The sequence below is a fragment of the Prenolepis imparis genome, unplaced genomic scaffold (genome assembly GCF_030444845.1).
Source record: "Prenolepis imparis isolate NDT839.2.m4 unplaced genomic scaffold, iyPreImpa1.0 SCAF_26, whole genome shotgun sequence".
NCBI lineage: Eukaryota > Metazoa > Arthropoda > Insecta > Hymenoptera > Formicidae > Prenolepis > Prenolepis imparis.
Window position 1 is genome coordinate 119345 of NW_028141184.1, and position 13567 is coordinate 132911.

Consider the following 13567-nt stretch of genomic DNA (forward strand, 5'->3'; position numbering starts at 1 on the left):
TGCGCTATTTTTTAGTTGTACCCAAAACAGCAAGGGTGATTCCGCTCTTACCACGGTCACCTTCAGGCGACCGCGAGTCAAGAATTCAGTGTCGATGTAAGAGGTTTCCATTTCTGTATATAAAAAAAAAAATTTTACTGTTTTTGGTGCATGGGGAGATCCAAAAAGGGGGTTTATTGTGTTGGCGGTATGCCTTGCTTGATGTTTAATGCAAATTCTCGCAAAGATTTAATTGAGTTTTAATTGAGATGGATTCAGTTTAGTATGCGAGATTTGTATAATTGCTGATTTATTTTAAGTTGAACAATATGAGTGCTGCGATGGGTGGCAAAACGCCGCACGAATCACCGCTTAGTCTATAATATTACAACATTGTCAGTATAATTTCTCGAATAAATTCGCGTCACAATTAGTTCAACTAATCAATTATATAATTAACTTACACGACAGCGGAGAATAAATTTCACGATAGCGAATATAATTTTGGCCTCACACGATAGCGATTCTGAGCGAATTCTCTTTCTCTCTAGACGTCTCGACACACACACACCTAATTCTCGACTTGTTCCCCTTTATAATTCTTCCGTACTAAGGGATCTCTCCCACCCTACCTGTAGTGAGCGCGTGATTCACAGGTGATCGTCGCATGGTATATCGAATGATTGTAATTTCAGCTCTATGTTCTAACATTCCGCCCACCATTAATTGATTAATTAATCCCTTCAAAGTAGGTTACTTCTCAGAGATCGGGAGCTTGCACAATTTGTTTATCGCTCTTTTATAGGTACCACTGGCCGTCTGCAGTGTAACAATTCGTACCTTGTTATCCTTTCCCTTATGTAGTTCGATTATTCTTCCTAACTTCCACCTTAGTGGCGGCGCGTTATTATCTTGTATTAGCACGACATCGTCTATATTTAAATTAATTTGCTCGCGAGTCCACTTTACTCGGCCCTGCAGGGATGTCAAATATTCTTTGCTCCATCGTTTCCAAAAATCTTGAGCAATTTTTTGAACGATCCGCCAACGATCGAGGCGATTTGTGGGCACCTCTGTTATATCGATATCAGGGAGAGCAGTCAAGGGACCACCTATCAAAAAGTGCCCCGGCGTGAGCGGCTGCGGGTCCGCGGCTGTTGACGGTAATTGACAAATCGGACGCGAATTTAGACACGCCTCGACTTGAGTCAATACGGTATTCAGCTCCTCGAAGGTCAACAAACTCTCGCCCATAACACGTTTCAAGTGGAATTTGCAGGATTTTACGCCTGCCTCCCATAATCCTCCCATGTGAGGAGACGCCGGCGGAATGAACCTCCACTCAATCCTATTCGGTATGCAAAATATCTCATTTAGATTCCGCTCTTCTCTTTCGAGCAAATCATACATCTCTCGAATCTCATTGTTTGCTCCGACGAAATTTGTTGCGTTATCGCTATAAATGCGTTGAGGATAGCCTCGACGTCCGGCAAATCGTCTAAGAGCGGCTATAAAGGATGCCGAACTCAGATCGCTAACAGTCTCGAGGTGGACTGCCTTAGTTGTAAAACAGACGAATAACGCGATGTATGATTTGCTCGTTTTTCTACCTCGGCCCCGATTGAGCAGAGTCGTAATCGGTCCGGCAAAGTCGACTCCGGTAACAAAGAATGGTCGATTCGGCGTCACACGGTCCGCGGGCAATTGCCCCATGATTTGTGATGACGTTCTTGGTTTGTTTTTAAAGCAAATTACGCATCTATGTACAATTCTTCTAGCAATGCTCTTTCCCCTTAACGGCCAATAATTCTCTCGAATAGAATATAGCAGTGATTGAGGGCCGATATGTAATAATCGATGGTGTTCTCTTTCGAATAGCAATTGTGTAAATCTGCTATCCGATGGCAGAATGATCGGATGTTTATTTTCAAACGTCAAATTTGAATTTTGAATTCTACCGCCCACCCTAAGGAGTCCCTTTTTGTCAACGAAGGGATTGAGTGCTCGTAGATTGCTGCTACTTCGAAGCCGTTTGCCCGCTCGCAGATTCGCCATTATCTCCGAGAAACTAAATTCCTGCACCGCTGATATTAACACTCGATGCGCGCGGCAAACTTCTGCATTTGATAAATTTCCGACATTTCTCTTGTCGCGATCCGACCTGATGTTGTTCGCGAACCGAATGATCCATGCGACGATTCTTTCAACTCTCGACAGCGACGAGTTGTGATTTAATAATAACTCAATAATATGGTCTTCCTTGATAACACTCGCGAAAACTCGCCCATGTGACCTTTGCTCGACTAGAATAGTTTTCTCGTCCTCCTCGGTGAGAGACGGTTGCGAACCGTGCCGCTCGAAACCCCCAAAACGCGACAACCAAATCGGTCCCTCCCACCAGATTTTATTCTGTTTCAAATTGTCCAAGCTAGTGCCTCTCGATACAAAATCCGCCGGGTTCTCGACGCCGTCCACGTGATGCCAATGCATCGATGGTAGGATCGACTGTATCTCGGCTACTCGATTTGAGATGAATGTTTTCTGCTGCGATGGATCGCCGGCGATCCATGCCAGTACTATAGTCGAATCACTCCATGCATGCACTTCATCCAACGCAATCTTGAGCGCTCTCTTTACGTTTTGAATTAATCTGACCAAGACAATAGCGCCGCATAACTCGAGCCTTGGCAGCGTGACTGTCCGGCTCTTGACTGGTGCCACTCGAGACTTAGAGCAGATCAAGGAAGAACTCGAATTATTGTCTTCATCAATTGCTTGCAAGTAAATGCAAGCTCCGTACGCTTTTAATGAGGCGTCACAAAATGCGTGTAGATTGAAGCGCACTGCATTGGAGCATCGAACAATTCTACGCGGGACTCGAATCGCGCCGACTCCCCGTAAATCCTCCATATACGCGTCCCACGCTCGACGGAGACTCTCAGTCAACGGTTCGTCCCACCCGAGATTTGATATCCATGTTGCTTGCATAATGAGCTTAGCTCGAACCACAATAGGACCGATCAATCCAAGCGGGTCAAACAGCCTCGAAATCGTTGACAAAACCTCGCGTTTCGTTGAGACCGAATCGACCATACACTCGACCGAAAACTGAAAGATGTCCATTTTCGGACACCAATTTAGACCTAGCGTCTTTATCGTACTCGCCTCGATCGCCAAAGCAGAAGGTTCCCCTATCTGATCGATCGCTCGCAACCCTCTCATCACTCGCTCGCTGTTCGTACGCCATTTATGCGCCTTGAATCCACCTTTGTCTAATAATGATTTTAATTGCGCTATCAATTCCATCGCTTCGTCCTCGCAATCGACACCCGTGATAATGTCGTCGACGTACAAGTCGCTCAACAACGCTCTCGATGCCTTGCCAAACTCGCCCGCTCCCTCATCCGCCAACTGCCGCACGCAACGAATGGCTAAGAAAGGAGCGCACGCCTGACCGTATGTTACGGTGTTCAATTTATATTCAGTTATTGGATCGTTCGGAGAAAATCGCCATAAAATTCTTTGGTAATCGCGATCGTTTGGATGTATTAATATTTGTCTATACATTTTTTGAAGATCTGCGGTGACAGCTATAGCCGATAAACGAAAACGCATCACGATATCAATTATATTGTCTTGTAAAGTTGCTCCTACAAACAACGTATCGTTAAGCGAAATACCAGAGGTGGTTCTTGCCGACGCGTCAAATACGACTCGCAACTTCGTAGTTAGGCTTGATTCGCGAATCACGCCGTGATGCGGTAAATATATTGGATTTGATGCGACATCGTTCTCGTCAACCGCAGACATGTGATTCAAATCAATATATTCGCGCATAAATTCACAATATTGTTTACGAAATTCTGAACGTCCTTGGAGTTTGCGTTCTAAATGATTAAATCGTTTCACGGCGATATCTCTCGAACGACCCAACTGATCCTTGTTTTCCCGAAAGGGCAATCGAACTACAAATCGTCCGGACGCGTCTCGACCGGTGGTATTTACAAAATAATTCTCGCAGCATTGTTCTTCCTTTGATAATAGGGTGTTATTGCTTTTGTATTCTTCTAATTCCCAGAATCTCTTGATACTCTCATCGATAGACAATTGCTGCGTCAACAGACACGTATGGTTGCTTGAAACTTGACGATTGGTCGTTCGATTGATAATTAGGTGCTGCGGTACCGGACCTGCCATTATCCACCCGAACTTTGTCTTTTGCAATGCAAGCAAATCGTCGCCTAGCTCGATCTTACCGTTATCCAGTAACTGAAAAAAGAATTCGCTTCTGATGAGCGCGTCAATATGACTGGGATTAAAGTACAATGGATCTGCCAACTTTAAATTTTTTGGGATTTTAAATTGAAATTCAGATACTTCGACCGTGAATGAAGGCAGTTTCTTTGTGATCTTTGGAACAACCAGACAATAAGAATTTAACTCAAAATTTGACGTACGCGATTTCAGTGAGACCCTGCAACCGTGAGTTATGACGCAACTCATACCATTCAATCCGCTTATATTTTCCCGATTGTTTTCCAATTTTATATTCAAGCGTTTACATGCTGCTGCCGTTATAAAGTTAAGCTCGCTAGCGCTATCCAACAATACCCGCAATGGAGATTCGCCGACATTCGTCTTTACGTTTACGATAGCCGTTGCCATCAAGACGCGCTTACGCTCGCAGTCGATTCGGGTATGATGACTCGATGATTCGATGTCGCCCGTTGTTGCTCCTCTCACGGCGTCCGTCATTGAGCAGAGGGTCGTGCTAGTGGATGCTTCCTCCGGATTCTCTGTCGAACTCCTCGGTGGGTTTGTTGGCGGGTTCCTGGTCGAGCCTCTCAGGTGACACAGCGTGTTGTGCCGCTCGCCGCATTCCTTGCAAGAGCCATACCTGCAAGATCTGGAATAGTGATCTGATCGAAAACAATTTAAACATAATTTTAGTCTTTTTATTTCTTTGATTCTGTCGTCGACAGCCAAACTCAAAAATTTCTTGCAGCTATAGAGAAGGTGATGTCCTTGACACAGATAGCATCTTTTCTCCGGAGTTGTCGTTGCCAGCGTCGCCCTGCCTCGCGACCTCGTATTCGAACCTCGCTGCTTGTTCGAAGCCTCCCTGTCGCCGACCCCGCTCCTCGATCCATTGATACTGCCGTCCGTTGCCGATCGCCGCAACATCTGACTCTGCCGCTGCAGAAACTCCATCATGGTCGTCGTCGTGATGTCCTCTTTGCTTTCGATGTGTTCCTCCCATCGCCTTCTGGTAACGTTGTCCAGATTTTTCTCGATAACGTATATGATCAATTCGCCCCACGAGTCCGTGGGGAGCTTCATTGATTGCAGCACTCGTATGTTTCTGTATGTGATCGACGAGTTCCTGAATTGCGCTTGCAGATTCTTGTTTGATTCGCGGCAACTCGTCAATTAGGCATTGTATGTGTCGTCTTTTTATCCCTCTTTCGTCGTCATACCTCCTTTTTAATAGATCCCAGGCGATGACGTAATTGTGTTCAGAGATGTCAATCGCCTCGATTATTTTTGCCGCTGAACCGCTCAGAGATCCGACTAAATACTGGTGTTTCTGCACATCAGACAGCTCGCTATCGTGAATCAGCGTTTTGAATGTATCTGCATACCTCTTCCAATCCTCCACATTTCCGTCAAACGTCGGCAGCTTGATTAACGGTAATTTTACTTGAGCTTCTCGTACGGACGCGCTCGACCGCGTGCTCAATCTCTCTAGCAGTTGACCTTGTTGTTCCATGGTCCTAACTAGCGTATCATTGTCATTACGCTCAGTTAATTTCTGCATTAAAATCACCTGCTGCTCCAGAAATTGTTTCATCGTTGCATCATCAGTCCCGCTGCTTGCGCTGCCGCTTGACGGTCCTGCTGGAGATGGTTTGGTTCTTCCTAGTAACTGCAATAAATCTGCCTTTATGCTATAATAACGCTCGTCGAATTCGGCGTCCTCTGCTTCATCCCTTGAATCGGGCTCGTCTTGTAGTATAAAAAGTTGCTGTGATATATTGTGCGCCTTGGTGTGTATTTCCTCTAAGGACTGAAGTCGCGCTGTCAATTCCTCTGGTGTCAAGTTCGCATCTTTCTTGACCTTATTGATGAAATTTTTAATATTAGTCAATTTTCCCTTTAGATGAATCCGTTGTTTGCGAAGAATTTCGATGCTCATTTTGCTTATTGGATTGACTGCACTCGTTAATTATTACTTCACTGCGTTTCTGTATCACCGAAATCTCGGAATGATTGAGGACGATGAACACGACTGTCACGTCGCGATCACGTGAGTAAACACCTGCCGCGATCACTTGAGAAAAGGACACGTCGCGATCCCGTGAACAATCACCTGTTGTGATCACTCGAGAAAATACACGTCGCGATCACGTGAACAATCACACGTCGCGATCACGTGGGCAATCAATGATCAGAAAGACCGATCAAATGTACCACAGCTACAGCTAATTTCAATATTCTCGTGTTAATAATTATATTGTTGGTCAATTATAAATTTACTAGTTGTCGTTAAAAATATTGTTTTTCGACCAACGTGTCTCTAACGCACTCAATCGATCGCGGCGATCACCTGCTCCGATACGCGCACTCATCCGGCTCGAAGGACCATTTTGTTTAATGCAAATTCTCGCAAAGATGTTTTAATTGAGATGGATTCAGTTTAGTATGCGAGATTTGTATAATTGCTGATTTATTTTAAGTTGAACAATATGAGTGCTGCGATGGGTGGCAAAACGCCGCACGAATCACCGCTTAGTCTATAATATTACAACATTGTCAGTATAATTTCTCGAATAAATTCGCGTCACAATTAGTTCAACTAATCAATTATATAATTAACTTACACGACAGCGGAGAATAAATTTCACGATAGCGAATATAATTTTGGCCTCACACGATAGCGATTCTGAGCGAATTCTCTTTCTCTCTAGACGTCTCGACACACACACACCTAATTCTCGACTTGTTCCCCTTTATAATTCTTCCGTACTAAGGGATCTCTCCCACCCTACCTGTAGTGAGCGCGTGATTCACAGGTGATCGTCGCATGGTATATCGAATGATTGTAATTTCAGCTCTATGTTCCAACACTTGATATGTGAAGAAAACCGGGGGGGGGTTATTGTAATTGGCGGTATGCCTTGCTTGATATGTGAAGAAAACCGGGGGGGGGGGTTATTGTAATTGGCGGTATGCCTTGCTCGTTAAAATTTCGCTTCTTTAAGCTCCAAGGTATATGTAGTATCTTCCCGTGGGGGGAGGAGGGGGTAGGTAGCTGTTGGAGTTGTGTTGTTTTCTGTGTGGATGGTTTCAGGTGTCTCGTTATTTTGGGTATAGGGAACCGGCACGCTGGCTTTCGATTTTTTCGATTGCCTTGTTTTCAAATGTATTAGTAGATGTGTTAGGGAGTCCCATAGGGCTCCTAGCAGGTACAAGGACCACCCGTACACTGTGTGTAAGGCGTAGCCGTGTACTATTGTGTCTAGCGTCAGTTTTATGACTCTGATGCTCAGGTATATTCCGATTAGTCCAGCGCTGAGATTCCCGAAAAATAGAAATTTATTCCAGAATTTGTTCCATGTAGATATTGCTATTTTTTCTATGGTGTTTGTATCAAGTAAATTGGAGATTGATCCCCCTTCCAGGGATATGGTTTTTCCCATCACCCCTCTCGCTAGGGAGTTGAGGACGGCAGGTCGTTCGGCTGGAAACATTATATGATCTCGTAGGTCCTTTAAATCTGTTTCCGTGTATATACCGCTGGTGGCGAGCGATCCTGGGCTGATGTATTTCCATACAGGCTTAGTCAATGGTTTTATAGTGACCGGCGGTATGGTATCCACTGGTCTTGGCATAAATTTGTACCAAGAATCTCCTAGCTGATACATGGCGGGTGCTAATGTGTTACAAGTGGTTTGCGTTCCTTGTTGCAATAATATGTGCGTTTGTGGAGTTAAATAATACGTTTGATTTTCCCGAAGCACGGGTAGTTGGTTGTAGCATCGGTTTGTTTGAGCGAGCTTGACTTCGACGGGTACGCATTTTACGATGTGAATAACCTCTCCAGCTAGTAGAGCCATATAGCCGGGCCCTTTCATTAGATGATATGCAAAAATATCTGGAGATTGTGTGGCTATGGCCAAAGCGTTTTGTAGCATTCGTTGCTCTAAATTACATTGTTGTAATAAAATGTCATGGTAAAGTTGATTAATTTGCGTGCGAATATGTTTTTCCACGTAAACAAACTTAAAATTCATGTACGTGAAGATATCGAGATTTGAAACGCGCGATTGTTTTTTGAAAACGACGGTTCCTCGTACAGTTTCGAAAATCATTAATTTAGGATGTTCGGTACGTATTATCGAATATCCGCAGACATCTTGTTTGCCTTTACTGGTTAGAGCGAATATTGTGTCTTGTGTGGTGAGAGAATATACTGTTTGGTCTTGCTCGTCGTCAATTATTTTGTAGGCGTACCCCTCGAATAATATTCCATAGTTATTAAATTTACAGGGACCTGCAGGTACGGTATTCCAATACGTGTCTCCTCCTTCGATGTCTATGCAATGTGTAGAGCCGAGTTGGCAAGTAATGCCGGATCTGAGTTGTACTTTATTAGTGTTGATGCGTACGTCGGCAGTGTAATCCTGTAATGTGATTTTTACAGTTCCGACTACAATGACATCCGACCATGTTCCGTAAGGATCTGAGTATGCTCCTCCGTGGCATTCGCCGTAGTTGTCTACTTGACCAGCTAACGTAATCGGTTTGGTTATTGTGCTATTGGATTTAAGTCCTGAGATAAGAGTGCGTCCTACTTGATAACTTCCGTAACTATGCATTCGCCTGCAAGCCTCGCGAGTTATTTCTTCTATATATGAATATTTTCCGTTATGTACATCCATTGTGTGAGAAAACATTCCGCATTTCTTGACTAATCGGTCGATTTCAACTTTGCACTGTATTACGTGCACTGCTTCGAATTCATTAATTTGTAACAGCTGTACGTAAACTTGATCCGGTTTAATTTCTTTACGAGGGATATCGCATTCCTCGATGTTTAACAATGATAGCGTGGTTAGGTTTGCGGAGGAAGATCCACAGTCATATCCTATTAGCCCATGTGTTGGATGCAGGTATACTGCTAGTATTATTAATATTGCGATTATTCGTCTGAATTTGCGATCCATCTGAAATATTAATTATTTTTGTAGGTGTGTGTATCTTTTTCCTCTTATAACCTTTATGTATTTCTACTTTATTTTTATTAATATTATATTTTGTATTTTTAATATATATATATATATATATATAAAAAAACATTTATTTTTGTGGAAAATTAATCCTTTTTGTTGATTATTTAGTGGTTTTAATGTAGGAAATTCGCAATCGATTAGGATGCACGATTCGGCTATTTTTCTTTATTCTAATTTTTACATTATTTTTATTTAATATTTCCAGTACTTCATGAGGTCCTGTATAGTGATCCCCGAATTTTCCGGGTTTTGGCCCCTTTAAGAGAAATACATGGTCTCCTGGTTTAAAGGTTTGGGGGTTAATCTTTCTATCGTAATATTTCTTCGATCTGTGTTTTGCTTCGATAACGTTTTCACGAGCATTTCCTTGAATTGTATGAAGTTGTGTAACGAGGTTTACTAGATAATCGTTGTAATTCGCTAATTGGTCGCTTGGAGGTAAAAGCTCGTTCGAAGGAATTCTGGCTATTTTTCCGAAGACTAATTCGTACGGTGTATGTCTGGTTGCTTCGTGTACATTAGTATTATAATTGAACATTGCAAGGCTTATCCATCTATCCCACTGTTTTTGTTCGTTTGCGTATTGTTTTAAATATTCTCCTAATGCGTGATGCGATCTTTCCAAAGATCCGTTAGATTGTGGGTGGAAGGCAGTAGTACGAAATTTACGAATTTTAAATAATTTTGCGATTTTCCTCATTAAATCACTGATAAAATTTCTTCCTTGATCCGTTAATATTGCCTTTGGCGCTCCGAATATGCAGATGAAACGATCTACGAAAGCTTCTGCGATAGTTTCGGAGGTTTGGTTTTGTAATGGTATACCCATACAGTATTTGGTCAGCTGATCTTGTAAGGTCAAAATGTATTCGCTGTTTCTTTCTGTCTTGGGTAAAGGTCCGACAATATCCATGGCTACCTTGTCGAAAGAAGAGCCTGGTGTGTCTGTGATTATCATAGGCTGTTTTGTTTTGACGCGTACTAATTTTCTCAGTTGGCACTGCAAACATTGTTGTATGTATCTTTGAACGTCTAGTTTTAAGTTTTCCCAATAGTAATTGTGTTTTATTCTATTGTATGTCTTAGTGACGCCGCGATGTCCTCCGGTCGGCGAACAGTGCATCTCACCAATTATAACGGATCGTAGATCTTTCGGTGGATATTTAATTTGTCCGTTGCAAATGATTATTTTGGTAGTGGAATTAATGAATCTTAATTGCGATTTGATATTATTCCATGGAACGTTGTTGATAATTTCTGTTTTTGCAATGCTGAGTGTTCCTAAATTTAAATTTTCAGTCAAATTTCGTAAGTCGTGTATGACCGCGATAATTTGGTTGAGAGTCGCTGTGGGGCCTTCTCGTTCCGTCTCACTGATGGGTAAGACTATGTGGTAGTAGGTTTTGTATTTTATTGCTTTCGCTTTACCTAACTCCAGGGGTCCTATATTCGGGAGTTCGTTTCTTTCGAAGAGTTTTTCAGATCCTGAGTCTAAAGGTTTTCCGTAAATGTCGACAAAATACGCGACATTGTCTTTTCGCAGAAATAATAGTTCGCGAGAATCTATAACGTTGCTTTTAATTATTTTATTCTCAATGATAATAGGTTTCATTTTTGTTTTTCTTGATTTTAAATTTTTATTGATAATTTCTTCTTCGTCGTCATCGCTTTCTTCCCTTTCTTTTCCATCTGTTTCTTTGTTATCCTGATCTTTGTCTGGCGGATCGTTTTTTCTTTCTTCTATCTTTTCAGTATTGTTTTTGTTGTTATTATGATTTTCATTATTTTTCTTAATATTTCGTTTTGTCGCCTGACTTCTTGTTTGCATTCTGTTTTGTTTTGGAGGATCATGTATTAGCGCTTTTTCGATAGTTTGTGACGCTGGAGGTTCGTTTAGTTCTTCGGGGGTAAAAGGTATAGGATCGGCATTATTATCAGGGGGTTCTTCTTCGAGTATCGGTCTTTCAATTTCTTCGGTATCTGACAGATATAGTTGAAAATCGTCGTCTTCTTCTTCTTCGTCATCGGTTTCTTCCAGCATTCTGGAAATTATTTCTGCATCTTCTGGATTATTTGGATTTAATGTTTTTCGTTCTTTTATTATTTTGCAATCAATTTCTTCAAGATCTACTGGGTTTCTTGATAATGCGTCCGCATTTACGTTAGTTTTTCCTGCCTTATAAACAACGTCGTAATCGTATTCCGCTAATTTTAATCTCCAGCGAAGTATTCTCATATTTGCGTCTTGCGCGTTTTTAAACCACATTAAAGGTTTATGATCTGTAACTAGGATGAATTTTCTTCCATATAAGTATGGTCTGAAGTGTTTAACGCAATATATTATGGCTAGTGCTTCCTTTTCGTAAGTGTCGTATTTCGTTTCGTCGTCGGTGAGTGTTCTGGAAGCGTATGCGATAGGTCTGTCCTTGTTTATTTCTCCTTGTGAGAGTATTCCTCCTACGGCTAAACCTGACGCATCCGTAGTTAAAATAAATGGTCGAGAGAAATCAGGGTATTGTAGTACTGGCTCTTTACATAATTTTTGTTTCAATATCTCGAAGGATTCTTCTTGAATTGATGTCCATTCGAAACGAGTGTCGTTTTTTAATAGATTTGTTAATGGTTTTGCTAGTTTAGAGAAATTTGGAATAAAGCGCCAGTAATATCCGGCAAGTCCCAAAAATTGCTTAATATTTCTTGGGGTTTTCGGTCGGGGAAATTTATGTACTGCCTCTAATTTTTTCGGATCTGGTTTTACTCCATCTCTGCCAATTACGTGTCCCAAATAAGTTACTTCGGTTTTTAAAAATTCACATTTATCAGGTTGTAGTTTTAAATTAGCTTCGCGAAGTCGTTCTATTAATGCGTTATATTTTCGTTCGTGTTCTTCTAAGGAAGTAGCATAAATAACAATGTCGTCCATATAAACAAATAATTCTTCGCCCTGTAATCCTGTTAATACTAAATCCATTAGGCGCTGAAATGTTGCAGGAGCGTTTTTTAATCCAAAAGGCATTCGATCGAATTCGTAGTGACCGAAGGGAGTAGTGAATGCAGTTTTGTGACTGTCAGCAGGATCCATTTTTATCTGATGAAACCCAGATGCTAAGTCGCATACAGAGAAATATTGCGCGCCCCCTAATTGATCTAATATATCTATGATGTTAGGTAATGGATATGCGTCCCCGATGGTCTTGTCGTTTAAAGCCCGAAAGTCGAGGACCATTCTCCAGCGTTTGTTTCCTTTGGAGTCCTCTTTCTTCGGCACGATCCATATGGGCGTATTGTATGGCGATTGTGAGGGTTTTACGATGCCTCCTTCTAACAGTTCCTCTATCTGCTTGTTTATTTCTTCCTTATGTAGTTGCGGGAATCTGTATTGACGAGTGTTAATTGGTCGATCATCTGTGGTTGGTATTTGATGTTGGAGTACATGAGTTGCAGTTAAATTTTCTCCGGGAATATGAAATTGGTTTTGACTGTTTGTTATTAATTTCTTTACACTTTCTTGTTCCTTTTCATTTAGATGTTCCAATCGTAATAATTCGGTAATTTGTATAAAGCGGTCTTTCTCCTTTTTCTCGGAAACCACCAGGCAATTATGCAAATCGTTGCTTGCATCGTTAATTTGTTGTGGTTTTCTTTTATGTTTAGATTTTCGTTTTCGCATAAATTTATCTATAATTTCTTGCGATTTATTTAATAAAGACGTCGAAACTTTTGAAGACGGTTTGGTTCTGTTTTTCATGCGTTTAGAGTTTTTAATGTTTAATTTTTCAATATTTAAATATTTTTGTGCCTTTTCAAGAAGGTCTTTTATAGTGACATGAGATGACTTTAATTTGTCATTGTGGTCTTCTGTGAATAATCCAACTTTCGGAAATTTGATATCTAGAATTGATAAGGAATTTTTCTCTCTTAAATTAGAACAAGATTGTGTCAAATCGCGTAGTGAGGTTTGGTAACTTCCCTCCTCGCAATTGACGGAGCTAGAATTTTCTGTCGAGGTTTGGAAATTTCCCTCCGAAATTCTAGAAATATCCCCTCCAGGAGAGGTTTGGTAACTTCCCTCTCCAAGGGATTTTGAATCATTTAAATTTTTGAGAGAGATTTGATAATTTTTCCCTTTACTAGAATTATTCAATTTTTCAAGAGAGGTTTGGTAACTTCCCTCTCCGTTAATTGTTGGATTATATGAAATTTCAGGAGAGGTTTGGTAACTTCCCTCTCCAAGAATTTTCGAATTATTAAAATTTTCAGGAGAGGTTTGGTAACTTCCCTCTCCAAGGATTTTT

General features: G+C 41.4%; 1 protein-coding gene across 1 annotated transcript; it reads right to left on the reverse strand.

Annotated features, from left to right (window-relative positions):
* Nucleotides 1–732: 732 nt before the first annotated feature.
* Nucleotides 733–6175, reverse strand: LOC145946889 (uncharacterized). The gene is made up of 3 exons (XM_083056640.1): nucleotides 5457–6175; nucleotides 5079–5341; nucleotides 733–4898 (listed from the first exon to the last, which is right to left on the reverse strand). The coding sequence occupies exons 1-3, from the start codon at nucleotides 6173–6175 to the stop codon at nucleotides 733–735; spliced, it is 5148 nt and encodes a 1715-aa protein (XP_082912766.1).
* Nucleotides 6176–13567: the final 7392 nt, after the last annotated feature.

What these genes read in the sequence shown, in the direction of transcription:
- LOC145946889 (XM_083056640.1), bottom strand. Translation starts at nt 6,175, where the DNA reads ATGAGCATCGAAATTCTTCGCAAACAACGGATTCATCTAAAGGGAAAA. An exon ending in TGGGATCTATTAAAAAGGAG is followed by an intron (nt 5,342 to 5,456) that starts GTATGACGACGA and finishes GATCACATACAG; the next exon opens with AAACATACGAGTGCTGCAAT. An exon ending in GGCTTCGAACAAGCAGCGAG is followed by an intron (nt 4,899 to 5,078) that starts GTTCGAATACGA and finishes GTTTTCGATCAG; the next exon opens with ATCACTATTCCAGATCTTGC.